Here is a 15527-nt window from a genome sequence, read left to right as displayed (position 1 = left end):
TCTTTTGTAAAACAAAGCCAAGTGTCAACTGAATTATGTGAATTCTAGGTTTTTAGCTGAAAAATCAGGTGATTTCTCTATTAGAAAATTGCTTGCCAATAGAAGTTTAATAGAAAGTATACACCATTTATATGAGCTCTTACTCTTTAACTCTCATAAAAAAATGTTAATCTTTATCTCAGTGCTATATAATGGGAGCAAAGTTATTTAACATCACTTTATGGATCATTTTGTTTAATGTGTCCAAACAAAAAATTAAAAAACATACTACTTGGTGTTCATAAAAATAAATGTTTTAAACTGACAATTCGTTAATGTTCATGCAGTTTGCTGTAACAAAGTTCCCCTATGTGTTGTGGTGAGAGATTTTTGCTTGGATATTCATAAGCTGATAATGCCTGTTCAGTGCCCTCTTATAAAGATTAATACTTTATTCTCAGTGGATGTTACCCTGACATTAATCATTGTGGGATAGACCACTGCACCAGGGGAAGAACAGATGTCGAATTATTGTTTTCTGTCATCGTGTTTCATACTTGTGAGCTACCTTCAGAGCTGGCTTTTGAACAGGAGAGTTGTGATATACACTATAGATTTATTAAGGTTGCTCATTAATCAGTGTTGGGAGGTACATGTGACAGGCAGTTTGATAAAGATTAACCTTTGCTATTCTGTACTTTTTGATAATTTAAATATAGATGATAAAATATTGAGAAGAATAATCAGGTTTGTAGGAAGGATGCATTTAAAGGACCACCTGCTTTGTACACCATATTATTGTAGTGCTGGTTGTGAAATAATTTGCCTGAAATTATTTTTGGATTGGTAAATCTGGGTCATACTGCCTGAAATTAGGGCTGGCTAGAAAACATCAATTTGATTTTGTGGGAAAAATTTTAGGTTTTGAAAATTGTTTTCATTCTAATGCAGAATGAAGCAGAGACCTTTCAAAATGTTTAGTTCCATCATGGAACTGAGAAACATTCCTGACAAATTGGCTTTTTTTTAAATATACAGGAAAAAACGTTGTCAACATTTTTTCAACCTCCTCTAGCTGTGATGCATGCTATGAGCAGAGGTGAAATTGTAGTCCAAAGGTAAAGAATTTTGCCTCCCAGCACAAATATTAGGTCTGCTCCTTGAATGCTGGAAGGGGAAGTGTTTATTGATACAAAAATCACTCACCCTCTAAACACTACTACTGTCAAATGCTTTTTATGTATACATTTCCCAATGTATCATAATCACAGTTTCCATTTTCTTAGTTTCTGATATTTATTACTTTCAGACTGCTGGAAAATAAGCTTTAGAGTGTAGAGTTATTTCTGTACAGTGTTCCCATAATTAGGTATAGGGTACCAGCAGGTCCCAGAAAGATCTCATGGTGATGACCGTGATTGTAATGTACTTTTATTTGCCTATGAAAGCTATCATGTCTGGGTAGGAAATCTCCAAGTAGTATAACTAATGTTACTGTCCCAAACAAGTACAAGTATGGGAGTGAATAACTTTTTTCAGTGAAGCCTTTGAAACAAAGCTAAGGCCAAATCCAATAGCAGAGTTATCTTCTGTGAAAATTTGTGTGTGTGTGACTGATATTGATTGATGGTGCACCGTAGACATCTTTGACTCATTGTTTTATCTTCATGTTATATAACCTGCAAGATTTACAAACTACACAGTTCATTTACTCAGAGCTTGGTTCTTGGGAATGCAGAGATCCACTGAAATGATGACTGAGAAATTTTGTCAAGTCCTCTTCGCTACTTGAAAGGAGCCAGCCCTCAGAATAGAGGTTTATAATTTCAAATGGAAGTAATATGACAAATCAATTAGGTAGTTTTCCTTGTCTCTCAAAGTCAGCTTGCTTACCTTCTCTATTGATCAGTCTCAGCTCCAGGCAACGCACTCAAAGCTGATGTAACTGCAATTTTAGCTTTCCACATGCTTTCCAGATACTACATTGATCTGTGACCATTCTCTAGTAGTAGGATTTAAAAGGGACATGAACTGTGCAATCTCTAATTAAGGGCTTTTGTAATGGTACTGATTGATGCACTCAGAGGCTTCACAAAGATAAGTTAGCAGAGGCGCTGCTACCTGATTGGGGACCCTAAGCCGGAATATTCCCCTCCCCCGACCACATACTAATGATTAATAGGAGGGCCCCTTGAGCTGCTTGGGGCCCTAAAGCAATTGCTTAGTCTGCTTATGCCTAGCGCCAGTTCAGGAAGTTAGTACGGTTACTCCTCCATAGTGCCTGCCAACCGTGTGTCAGAATCCCCCTTTTACTCATTTCATTAAAAGCAGTATTCCACAACTAGTTATTATAAAAAAAAAAAAAAAATGCCTATTTTGAGTCTGAGGTAAATGAAGTCCTCACAATTTAATCTTATTGAATTACTTATGAATACATTACAGCAGCTAGTGTTCAAGAAGCTATTTGTTTTGCTCCTTATTAGGAGTTAAACATATTAAAGCATACTTAATCAGACCTATGACCGTATGTATAACCTCCTCCATAACAGATTTGAAAGGCTGCAACGTGTGATAGATGTTCTAAAAATCTGCAATGTATTACCTCAAAACATCTTCACAGGAAAATAAAAGTTTGGATTAATATTTATAAGAGTATTTCTTAGCAACATTTCTAATACTCTTCTTATTTAGCTGATGGCAAGATATTCTTCTGTGTCCCATATCCCTATTTTTTCATTGCCATAATCTTTAGTGAATATGTTTTAGGATCATGTATCTTAAAAACTCACAGCAGACTATTAGGTTAAATACTTATAATTCATTATCTGCCATGTAGGAGTGTTGTCCAACTTCATATTACATAAACTGTTTTCAGATACAATAAAAGATTCTGTCAATGTGCTGTTTTATTAATGTTTGTTATGCATGTATACATTTTCTTGTCTGTTAGGTAAAACAAAATCTTATTAATTTATTATAGACCCTTAAGGTTTTGTTTGTACTTTTAAAAACTGAAATGCCGTTTTGGCCACTGGTACAGTATGTTAACTTTTTAGGCTATGTCTACACTTAAAATGCTACCGTAGCACAGCTGCAACTGTGCCACTGTAGAGCTTCAGTGTGGACATTCACTACAGCAACGGGAGGGGTTCTGCCTTCACTGCCCTGAAAGGTGGTAGCTAAGTCGACAGAAGAATTCTTTCGTTGGCCTAGTGCTGTCAATACCAGGGATTAGGTTGGCATTGCTTCGTCTCCTAAGGTGTGTGGATTTTTCACACTCTTGAGAGATGTAGCTATGCTGATGAATGTTTCAAGTGTAGACCATCCCCCTGAACTTTCTAGTCTCTCAAAATGTGAATCTATAGGTAATACTTACCTGTAAGGTACATAGAACCCTATAACGACAATATTTATCTGAAGCTAATTGGAAGTACTTGCATTATTTGAGAGACTGTAAAATATTAGCCATGCTGTTATTTAAAACAGTATTAAAACATCACCATAATACTTTCCCTTTTTCATGTGAATGTGACATTTCCAGAAAAATATGCTGCCTATCACTTTTTTTTTATAACCTAGTCCCTTGTGTAACATATGGGTAGTGTGCTCAACCATTCAGGTGGAGCTCATGCTTCCGCGCATGTGTAGTCCCTCAGGGTGACCAAGGTGTGACATAAATGAGCTTTGTTGAGAGATCTCTTCACTGTTTGGCCAGAAAGATGGTGAATGTAATATTGATTAAATTTTGGGTGTGTGCAGTGGGAGAGGGCTTTGGAAAGAGATGGTTGGAAACTGTGTTCGTGGCTAAAGCAGAGTAAAATGTTTCACAGAACTATCTGGATTTTCAGACATCCTATAAAATTAATATGCAGGAAGTATTGTTTGGGAAAAAAAATCCCATGAATTTCAGTACCAGGTTGCTTGCATGCATCATCAAATAGTTGAGTGATGTTTGATACATTAGGACTCGATGTTGCCTCGTGTTGCAGTGATATCATTTTGTATGGCCAATATCATTACTTGTCCTGGAAGGACATTCAGAAAAAGTGACAACAAATTAGTGTCAAGTATCAGGGGGTAGCCGTGTTAGTCTGTATCCATAAAAACAACAAGGACTCTGGTGGCACCTTAAAGACTAACAGATTTATTTGGGCATAAGCCTTTGTAGGTAAAAAACCACTTCTTTAGATGCATGGAGTGAAAAGTACAGATGCAGGCATTATCATACTGACACATGAAGAGAAGGGAATTACCTCACAAGTGGAGAACTGGTGTTGACAGGGCCAATTCAATCGGGGTGAATGTAGTCCACTCCCAATAATCAGTGAGGAGGTGTCAATAGGTGAGGAGGCAAAGCTGCTTTTGTAATGAGCCAGCCATGAAAACTTACGCCCAAATAAACCAAGTAGTGTGAAGCAGCATTCTCCTCAAGGAATGTGGTGTCCTCTTTATCTGTTTTTTTTTTCCATCTCTGTCCTCAGTTGAGTACCTCGAGGGCAGCCCATGTTGCTCTTTCAGCTCTGACAAGAAACATTTAGCTTTGCTACTTTTTGAGGTGGAAGGAACTGTTTCTCTCCACCACCGTCTCCGCTTCTCAGTTGGGGTGGGGACACCCACAAAAATCACTGCATTGCTCCAACTCATCATTAAGGGTTCTGTGTCAAGTCAGGACAGTTCCTTACTTCTTGAATACATCCTCCTTCCCCTCAAAACAAAAACTTAATGAAACAACTTTCGACTCTTTTTGCAGCCTAATTTGCAGAGCACATGTTCACTGGATTGTGTCAATGCTAACTTGATAGTTCTTCCTTTTGCTTGAGTGTTATAGGGAAGTTGAACAGTCCTATCCATTCAGAATGTAAAGGTGCTGTACAGTTACACATGCAAAACGGCATAACTTTTTCTTCAGTTATGCAGTGCCTTGTGCTCAGTTGTGGATGTGTTATTTGTATGATCACAATGCTTAAATACATGTACTTATAAGTAGGAGTAGTCATGTGTTTAAAGTTATGCATATGCTTAAGTTCCTTGCTGAATTGGAGGCTGGGGACAAAGCTTGTACCAATCTTTATACTTCAGGTTGTCTAAGGGAATGTCTACACTGCAATAAAAGACATGCGGCAGCAAGTCTCAAAGCCTGAGCCAACTGACTCAGTTGACCTGGGCTCTGAGACTCACTGTTGCAGGGATTTTTTTGCTGTGCTATTGACTGTCTGGTTTTTTTGTTCTTTTTTAAACTTTTGCCCAAAATTTGGTCTGGCCTTCTGTCTGCCAGGAAGTTAACTTTTTTCCTGAAAGTTTTGTTTAAAATATTCGCTCTGTTTGCAGTATGATGTGTGTATACTATGAAATTATGTAAGACATACTTGTAACATTGTATCTTTATGTGCAGACTGCAGGGAGATCTTGCTGCCAATGATGACAGATCAGTTGAAGTATCATTTGGAAAGGCAGGAAGACTTGGAGGCTTGCTGCCAACTGCTTAGTAACATCCTGGAAGTCCTTTACAAGAAAGATGTGGTTAGTAACTGACGTTTATACCAATTAGCCCTTAAGAATACTACGTCTTGTGAGTGATAAGGGTGATCATGAAGTAAAGCTGGCAATGACTTCGTTTTTGTCATTTATTTTTGTTCTGAGTTTTAGCTTTCTTTTTCTTCTCCTCCTCTCTTGTGGTGTTCGGTGGTGAGGTGGTGTTTCTGATGTTTACTCTTTCACCATGTTGCTCTCTGGCTCCAAGGTTTCTCACTTATGACAACCTTTATTCTGGCCAAGAGGAAATACGGTTCCCTCTGGAGCTCATCCCATAACACCACTCCAGATATTGGTCAGATACTCACAGGAGTTGAGTATCCTTCCTCCACAGCACTTGCACCTCCTGCCAGTTGGGGAGTGTTGGATGAGTTTGGAATATGAATTCTTTAGCCTCTTCATTGCATTGATGCTTGTTTATTGGGCCTGCTTTTGGTTCTTTGGTGGTTGTTCATCAACTAAAGAGGATAAAAACTGAGGGTATGTCTACACTACGAAATTAGGTCGAATTTATAGAAGTCGGTTTTTTTGAAATCGGTTTTATATATTCGAGTGTGTGTGTCCCCACAGAAAATGCTCTAAGTGCATTAAGTGCATTAACTCGGCGGAGAGCTTCCACAGTACCGAGGCAAGCGTCGACTTCCGGAGCGTTGCACTGTGGGTAGCTATCCCACAGTTCCCGCAGTCTCCGCTGCCCATTGGAATTCTGGGTTGATATCCCAATGCCTGATGGGGCTAAAACATGGTCGCGGGTGGTTCTGGGTACATATCGTCAGGACCCCGTTCCCACCCTCCCTCCCCCCGTGAAAGCAAGGGCAGACAATCATTTCGCGCCTTTTTTGTCTGCTGCCAGCCAAAGATGTAAAGGATAGATGGAGTGGGTCAGAACAAGAAATAGACCAGATTTGTTTTGTACTCATTTTCCTCCTCCCCTGTCTAGATCACACTGCAGTCAGTCACAGAGAAGGCGCAGCGAGGTTAATCTAGCCATGTATCAATCAGAGGCCAGGCTAACCTCCTTGTTCCAATAACAACGATAACTTTGGTGCACCATTTCTTATTGGAACCCTCCGTGGAGTCCTGCCTGAAATACTCCTTGATGTACAGGCACACCCTTTGTTGATTTTAGCTCCCTGAAGCCAACCCTGTAAGCCGTGTCGTCAGTCGCCCCTCCCTCCGTCAGAGCAACGGCAGACAATCCTTCCGCGCCTTTTTTCTGTGCGGACGCCATACCAAGGCAAGCATGGAGGCCGCTGAGCTCATTTTGGCAATTAGGAGCACATCAACCACCACACGCATTATCCAGCAGTATATGCAGCACCAGAACATGGCAACGCGATACCGGGCGAGGAGGCGACGTCAGCGCGGTCCCGTGAGTGATCAGGACATGGACACAGATTTCTCTGAAAGCATGGGCCCTGCCAATGCATGCATCATGGTGCTAATGGGGCAGGTTCATGCTGTGGAACGCCGATTCTGGGCTCGGGAAACAAGCACAGACTGGTGGGACCGCATAGTGTTGCAGGTCTGGGACGATTCCCAGTGGCTGCGAAACTTTTGCATGCGTAAGGGCACTTTCATGGAACTTTGTGACTTGCTTTCCCCTGCCCTGAAGCGCATGAATACCAGGATGAGAGCAGCCCTCACAGTTGAGAAGCGAGTGGCGATAGCCCTGTGGAAGCTTGCAACGCCAGACAGCTACCGGTCAGTTGGGAATCAATTTGGAGTGGGCAAATCTACTGTGGGGGCTGCTGTGATGCAAGTAGCTCACGCAATCAAAGATCTGCTGATATCAAGGGTAGTGACCCTGGGAAATGTGCAGGTCATAGTGGATGGCTTTGCTGCAATGGGATTCCCTAACTGTGGTGGGGCTATAGACGGAACCCATATCCCTATCTTGGCACCAGAGCACCAAGCCGGCGAGTACATAAACCGCAAGGGGTACTTTTCGATAGTGCTGCAAGCTATGGTGGATCACAAGGGACGTTTCACCAACATCAACGTGGGATGGCCGGGAAAGGTGCATGATGCTCGCATCTTCAGGAACTCTGGTCTGTTTCAAAAGCTGCAGGAAGGGACTTTCTTCCCAGACCAGAAAATAACTGTTGGGGATGTTGAAATGCCTATATGTATCCTTGGGGACCCAGCCTACCCCTTAATGCCATGGCTCATGAAGCCGTACACAGGCAGCCTGGACAGTGGTCAGGAGCTGTTCAACTACAGGCTGAGCAAGTGCAGAATGGTGGTAGAATGTGCATTTGGACGTTTAAAGGCGCGCTGGCGCAGTTTACTGACTCGCTTAGACCTCAGCGAAACCAGTATTCCCACTGTTATTACTGCTTGCTGTGTGCTCCACAATATCTGTGAGAGTAAGGGTTACGTTTATGGTGGGGTGGGAGGCTGAGGCAAATCGCCTAGCTGCTGGTTATGCGCAGCCAGACACCAGGGTGGTTAGAAGAGCTCAGGAGGGCGCGGTACGCATCAGAGAAGCTTTGAAAACCAGTTTCATGACTGGCCAGGCTACAGTGTGAAAGTTCTGTTTGTTTCTCCTTGATGAAACCCCCCGCCCCTTGGTTCACTCTACTTCCCTGTAAGCTAACCACCCTCCCCTCCTCCCTTTAATCACCGCTTGCAGAGGCAATAAAGTCATTGCTGCTTCACAGTCATGCATTCGTTATTCATTCATCACACAAATAGGGAGATGACTACCAAGGTATCCCAGGAGGGGTGGTGGAGGAGGGAAGGAAAATGCCACACAGCACTTTAAGCACAGCACTTTAAAAGTTTACAACTTTAAAATTTATTGAATGACAGCCTTCTTTTTTTTGGGCAATCCTCTGTTGTGGAGTGGCTGGTTGGCCGGAGGCCCCCCCACCGCGTTCTTGGGCGTCTGGGTGTGGAGGCTATGGAACTTGGGGAGGAGGGCGGTTGGTTACAGAGGGGCAGCAGTGGCAGTCTGTGCTCCAGCTGCCTTTGCTGCAGCTCAACCATACACTGGAGCATTCTGGTTTGGTCCTGCAGCAGCCTCAGCATTGAATCCTGCCTCCTCTCATCACGCTGCCGCCACATTTGAGCTTCAGCCCTGTCTTCAGCCCGCCACTTACTCTCTTCAGCCCTCCACCTCTCCTCCCGGTCATTTTGTGCTTTCCTGCACTCTGACATTATTTGCCTCCACGCATTCGTCTGTGCTCTGTCAGTGTGGGAGGACAGCATGAGCTCGGAGAACATTTCATCGCGAGTGCGTTTTTTTTTCTTTCTAAGCTTCACTAGCCTCTGGGAAGGAGAAGATCCTGTGATCATTGAAACACATGCAGCTGGTGGAGAAAAAAAAAGGGACAGCGGTATTTAAAAAGACACATTTTATAAAACAGTCGCTACAGTCTTTCAGGGTAAACCTTGCTGTTAACATTACATACATAGCACATGTGCTTTCGTTACAAGGTCGCATTTTGCCTCCTCCCACCGCGTGACTACCCCCTCAACCTTCCCCCCTCCCTGTGGCTAACAGCGGGGAACATTTCTGTTCAGCCACAGGCAAACAGCCCAGCAGGAATGGGCTATACTGAGTGTCCCTGAAGAAAAGCACCCTATTTCAACCAGGTGACCATGAATTATATCTCACTCTCCTGAGGATAACACAGAGAGAGAAAGAACGGATTTTGGTTGAATGCCAGCAAACATACACTGCAATGCTTTGTTCTACAGTGATTCCCGAGTATGTGTTACTGGCCTGGAGTGATAAAGTGTCCTACCATGAAGGACGAAATAAGGCTGCCCTCCCCAGAAACCTCTTGCAAAGGCTTTAGGACTACATCTAGGAGAACCGCAAATGCCAGGGCAAAGTAATCCTTTCACATGCTTGCTTTTAAACCATGTATAGCATTTTAAAAGGTACACTCACCAGAGGTCCCTTCTCCGCCTGCTGGGTCCAGGAGGCAGCCTTGGGTGGGTTCGGGGGGTACTGGCTCCAGGTCTAGGGTGAGAAACAGTTCCTGGCTGTCGGGAAAACCGGTTTCTCCGCTTGCTTGCTGTGAGCTATCTACAACCTCCTCCTCCTCCTCATCTTCTTCGTCCCCAAAACCTGCTTCCGTATTGCCTCCATCTCCATTGAAGGAGTCAAACAACACGGCTGGGGTAGTGGTGGCTGAACCCCCTAAAATGGCATGCAGCTCATCATAGAAGCGGCATGTTTGGGGCTCTGACCCAGAGCGGCTGTTCGCCTCTCTGGTTTTCTGGTAGGCTTGCCTCAGCTCCTTCAGTTTCACGCGGCACTGCTTCGGGTCCCTGTTATGGCCTCTGTCCTTCATGCCCTGGGAGATTTTCACAAAGGTTTTGGCATTTCGAAAACTGGAACGGAGTTCTGATAGCACGGATTCCTCTCCCCAAACAGCGATCAGATCCTGTACCTCCCGTTCGGTCCATGCTGGAGCTCTTTTGCGATTCTGGGACTCCATCATGGTCACCTGTGCTGATGAGCTCTGCATGGTCACCTGCAGCTTGCCACGCTGGCCAAACAGGAAATGAGATTCAAAAGTTCGCGGTTCTTTTCCTGTCTACCTGGCCAGTGCATCTGAGTTGAGAGTGCTGTCCAGAGCGGTCAGAATGGAGCACTCTGGGATAGCTCCCGGAGGCCAATACCATTGAATTGTGTCCACAGTACCCCAAATTCGAGCTGGGAACGTCGATTTAAGCGCTAATCCACTTGTCAGGGGTGGAGTAAGGAAATCGATTTAAAGAGCCCTTTAAGTCGAAATAAAGGGCTTCACTGTGTGGACGGGTGCAGGTTTAAATCGATTTAACGTTGCTAAATTCGACCTAAAGTCCTAGTGTAGACCAGGGCTGAGTGTGCTGTTTGAAATTTGTAGCAGAAAATTTCACTAGAGGAAAAAATAGTATCTTACAAGTCTCTCACTGTGAAAGAGTAGCCTTAAATGACTTTCTTAACAACAAGACTTGTTCAAGTTATGGGGAAAATCCAAAATGCTGGTTTGATGGTGTGAATGAAGAATTTGTCAGGAATTTAAAATGTACAGAAATATTCCCACGTGATCTATGACATTTAACAACAATCTGCGGGAAGTAGGCTGCTCTTCAGACAGCTCAGTAAAACAAAACAGTCCCCCTCTAGCTAGTTCTCTCAAGATATAACTAAATAACTTGATAGTGCTTCCTTCTGCTTGAGTATTATAGGGAAGTTAAACAGTCCTATCCATTCAGAATGTAAAGATGCTGTACAATTACACATGCAAAACGGCACAACTTTTTTGTGTTAGGCAGTGCCCTGTGCTCAGTTGTGGGTGTGTCATTTGCATGATCCCAGTTTTTTATTGACTAGACCAGGGGTTCTCAAACTGGGGGTCGGGACCCCTCAGGGAGTCAGGAGGTTATTACATGGGGGGTTGCGAGCTGTCAGCCTCCACTCCAAACCCTGCTTTGCCTGCAGCATTTATAATGGTGTTAAATATATAAAAAAGTGTTTTTAATTTATAAGTGTGGGGGGGGGTCGCCCTCAGAGGTGTGTTATGTGAAAGGGGTCACCAGCACAAAAGTTTGAGAACCACTGGACTAGACAGTGACTATACAAATCTCTCTCCTTTGATGGGGAGCTATACTCCATTCCGGCTATTTGCCAGCGTTAAAGATTTTTGGACCAGAGGGTTCTGAGTCTGGATTCCTGTACATGAGCGGCATAGCTACCTACACTTTGGCCAGGGCAAATTCCAACTTTTTAAAAAAACGTCCTTGGTAACTGCATTCTTCCAGTGATCCCGGATTCTGTGGCATCAGGAAGCAGATTACGTTAAGAAAATGAGCTTCTGTCCTGACACCACAGCAGTCCCTCCCCATTTTTTGCTGTCTGCATTTCTCTCAGCAAGCTGTACTTACTGGGTTGCAGCTCCACCATCTGCTGAGCTGAACACAGTTGAGAAGGTCTGCATGAGGGGTGGGCGCAGAGTTAGGAGCTGGCTTCTGTTATTGAGAGAGAGACAACCAACAACTGGGTGAGAGAGGGCTGCTGAGCTGCCAGATGATTGAAGCCTGTATGCAGGCAGAAAAGGGAGATGGAGGAGCTGTGGGGAAAGGAAGCAGTCCCTGGAGGTGAGAGTAGGAAAGTCCCTGCTTGTCACCAGCAGGGAGCTTGAGTGCTGCGGAACAGTAGCTGCACATACATGTACTGGAGATGAGGGATACTTTTTCACATATGCCAGCTGGAGCCTCTGGAAGTTAAATGCAACCTGGTGAACCCTGGGTTATTTTTCTCACTCATTTAATAATAATAATAAAAATGCATTTCACTAGCAGGGTTGCACAGCTGTCCAACAACAGCCTACAGCATATCCTATTCAGAGAATTGTCTGGCAAAACATTTTAAATGTTGACAACCATAGAGTAGTCCCTAAAGAAAGCTGCATTAGGGCAAGGCAGGCAAGTAACTTTTAAGGAGCACGTTTACATTGTGGGAGGGGAAGCAAGTTCCCTATATTAGTATGATACTTCCCTACCCCCAAACTTTGTGGGACTTCCTCCCCCTACGGGGTTGGGACATACATCCCTAACATGTTCACAAAGGGCATTCACTGTCAACACCACACTTTTAATGTTTTTTAAAAAAAATCCTAGCAGAGCACCTCTTAAAACCAGAATATATAAAAAACAATTGAGAATTAGTTTGAAAGGCCTTAGCTAAATTGTTTAATTTATTGGATGCACTGTTGTTAAGTGTGCCATGTTTACCTTGGTCAGAGACATTTGATTTTAAATGGTGAAAAAATGTCGTTGGAAAACTAAATTGTGACCTAACCTAATGCCATAAACACTGCGTTTTTTCCCCTAAGGATTTGCTTTTTTTTTTTTTTTTAAAGTACTCTCTGTAATTGACTTTCAGTAGCAGCAGTAATAAAAAGTCTATTTTCTTTGTGCAGTCTTTGCTTTTAACAAAGACGGTTTTTCATCTTGTTGAGCAGTAGTTGTGAGGAGTTATAATTGATTTGGTTTCAACAGGATAGATGGATTTAATAACAAGCATCAATATTTGAGTTGTATTGATTGTCTTTTGGTGATAGTTTCCACTAGATTATCCTTTCTCTCCAGGGACCAACACAGCGCCATGTCCAGATAATCATGGAAAAGCTACTGAGGACAGTCAATAGAACAGTCATTTCCATGGGACGCGATTCAGAGCTCATTGTAAGTGTCTCTTGACATAAACTTAAGTATTTTTATCACAACCTCTTGCACCTCACATAATATAGGATTTAAATCCCAGGTGGTAAAAAGCAATCAAAACCTCCTGTAACTCTCTTGTGTGTTCAGTAAACTGTAAAGTTTTGGATTATAATTTTTGTGTGGCTTATAATAGGAGGAGAAAGGTCCTATTTAAATTGTCAGTGATCAAATGATGAATTTAATTGGGTTTGTTTAACCAAAACTAATTTTATTTTTTGCAATTACAAGATTTTAACTAGCTAAAAATGTTGTGTAAATTAAAAAAAAAACTTTGGTTGTTGACATGTAAATTGGACTGGAGGCTTTATTCTGCCAACATTTACTCACATTGTGGTTGTTCAGTTGGGGTAATGACTCCCATAGGCATACTGATTTTAAATAAGTGAAGGATTGCAGAATATGGCCTTGGCAATTACAACTTTCATAATGAAACAGAGGCTTTGATGTGTGCCTATGCAAGTCCTGAGAAATAATATGGTTATTCCAAGATTATCCATTTAAGAATACACTGACATAACTTAATAGTAGAAGAGCTTAACTCTTGTTGAGTTTTGCTCAACTTTATATTTAACAAAGTTTGTTACCTTCTAAAATATTTTGTTTATTGGACCACTTAAATATTCTGCATCAGAAATTTGGCTTCAGGGGAGCTACACTGGTTTGTATCAGCTGAAGATATGGGCCTTTATTAACTTTTTTAAAAAATCTGTAAATGTTTGTCACTATTTGCAGCATATATGCACACAATGTACTTAATTGGTGTAAAAGCTTGCATTTTAGGTGAACGTTATTCATTTAAAGTTCTGTATCATTCTGAAAAAAATATTTTGGTGGAAACCTGGAAAGAGAGATCATGAAATGTTTCCTGCCAATCTGCACACTTTAATGGCTTTGACTCTCTTCTTAAAACTTCTTCCCTTACCTCTTCCTTCTCTGTACTGTATTACATCATTTATAAAAAATCAAAATTGAGAAAGTTCTGAATTAACTCTCTCCTCTCTTCCTCTAATTCCATATTATTCCTTTACCCTCTCACTGTGATCTCTCTCTTCGTCCTTCTAGGCTCTCAGTCCGTCCCCTGGACACCATCCTCTCTCACTCTCTGTCCTCCACTCTTCATCATCTGTAATGGTGTTTGTATCCCTAAGAATGATAAAAACCTTCTCTTACTCCTAATTCTCTCTCCAGCTATCATCTTGGCACTTGCTTTCCCACTTCCAACAACATACTGTCGGTTAATGATTTTGTACCCCTCTCACCCCAAAATGACAAGGATTAATCCTTGAGTAAGTAAAGTAGCTATGATTCTTATGGAAGAAAAACTTAACATTGAGAAAGCAGACAAAAGTAATTAGGTTTGAATTGTGTGTGTTTGTATATAATAAAATATATAGACAGTAGAATGCAGACAAAATATTGTTATTGTTTCTGTAGGTTAAATTGTTTGTAGAAATATAGCTTGATGTATTTATCAAAATTCCTTAATTTTATTTCCCCTCTGCTAAACTGTGATGATGTCTGTATATTTGAAATGATACAAAACCACAACAGGATATTTTCTGAAGCATTACGTTAGTAGACCCATAGTTAGTTTTCCCCCTTTTTAACTGCAGCATAATGTATTTGAAAGTTTAAGTCTTGCCCATATATATTTTTAACTAAGTGCAATTGTATTAAAAATGCACACTGTGAACATGAATGTAGCCTGAAAGCATTACATCTGAACACACTGTAATTATTTAATGAATACTGACAGCATCAGGAATTTTTAAGAGGGCACTTACTATTTAAAATTCAGTGCATTTCTAAAAGCATCTCTTGGTAATCAACCAATAATGATTCACTTTTGTGGTGTCAATAAAGTAGTAAGATGGAAATGAAACTGATACTTAGTATGCATAACCTTACCCTTCTTGGATCAGCATCAGATTGAGATTTATGCATTACATTTTTTTGACTTGAAAGTTGCACCTAGAATTTAGATTAGAGAATAGATCATAGCAGAACAAATAGAAGGAAAAACAGTTTCTGGACAAAGAACTATAAAGGAGGATAGTTTAGGTGATGGCTTTTTTTTAAAGTAATGTATCACAAATCATATATATTCATTTCTTACATAAAATTGCTATACAGGTGTTACAGTAGTTGAATCTAAATCATTTTTTCACCTTGAAAAAATGACTATATATTTCACCTCTTATTTAAAATGTATCACACTGATAATAATATGGAATTTGCATATTATGTATTTGCAAAGATATTGGAAGTTTTTTGGTGATGCTTGCTTCTTCTTTAAAAGAAGGAAATATGTTCATTATGATACAAATTTACATCTTGATTCTGTAAATATTCGCTCCTGAGTGGTTCTGCTTGAGTAGCCCCAATGAATACAATGGAACTACATGTCTGAACAAGGATTTGTAGGGTTGGGCCCAATACGACAAAAGTTAATCAAATAACATTGGTTTCGCATTATGCATTCTTTTCATAATTTGGTTTAAAGATCAGTGGGATTTTTATTTGGTATTCTTTATGCACTGTAATGGGTGCTTTTTATGTATAAATATCCAACACGGTGTTCTTTTGTTGGTGCTTTTAATTTGCATAGATTATACTCTTTACACACATTTCCAACTTCTGAACTGTGCACAAGTATGCAGTATGCCTCAAAGTGTGTGTGTGTCTGTACTTGAGAGCCTAGCATTTTGGACGTCAACAGGGGATTTTAACAGAATTCACATATTCAAGGTAGAATGGAGTTGCCTTGAAACAGAGGGAGTAAAGGTATA

General features: G+C 41.3%; 2 protein-coding genes across 5 annotated transcripts in view; one reads left to right on the top strand and one right to left on the bottom strand.

Moving 5' to 3' along the window:
• DOCK1 (dedicator of cytokinesis 1) overlaps positions 1-15527 on the top strand; it is a 550235-nt gene that overhangs the window by 147405 nt on the left and 387303 nt on the right. For all 4 annotated transcript variants that reach the window (XM_073354059.1, XM_073354057.1, XM_073354058.1 and 1 more), the window contains exons 26-27: positions 5372-5499; positions 12604-12699. In XM_073354059.1, coding sequence (XP_073210160.1) covers positions 5372-5499; positions 12604-12699 — 224 coding nt within the window. The remainder of the gene's footprint in view (positions 1-5371; positions 5500-12603; positions 12700-15527) is intronic.
• On the bottom strand, positions 5929-10277 carry LOC140915150 (uncharacterized). Its single transcript, XM_073354727.1, has 3 exons — positions 9413-10277; positions 8448-8825; positions 5929-5969 (listed from the first exon to the last, which is right to left on the bottom strand). The coding sequence occupies exons 1-3, from the start codon at positions 9993-9995 to the stop codon at positions 5929-5931; spliced, it is 1002 nt and encodes a 333-aa protein (XP_073210828.1). The 5' UTR covers positions 9996-10277.

The sequence above is a fragment of the Lepidochelys kempii genome, chromosome 7 (assembly GCF_965140265.1).
Source record: "Lepidochelys kempii isolate rLepKem1 chromosome 7, rLepKem1.hap2, whole genome shotgun sequence".
Classification (NCBI taxonomy): Eukaryota; Metazoa; Chordata; order Testudines; family Cheloniidae; genus Lepidochelys; species Lepidochelys kempii.
This window is presented reverse-complemented; position numbering and strand designations above follow the sequence as displayed.

Excerpts from the sequence above, each read along its gene's own strand:
- LOC140915150 (XM_073354727.1), bottom strand. The coding sequence starts at position 9,995 with ATGCAGAGCTCATCAGCACAGGTGACCATGATGGAGTCCCAGAATCGC. Across the intron at positions 8,826-9,412 it reads AGGCGGAGAAGGGACCTCTG|CTGCATGTGTTTCAATGATC; the intron begins GTGAGTGTACCT and ends TTTCTCCACCAG. Across the intron at positions 5,970-8,447 it reads ACTGCCACTGCTGCCCCTCT|TTGATGAACAACCACCAAAG; the intron begins GTAACCAACCGC and ends TATCCTCTTTAG.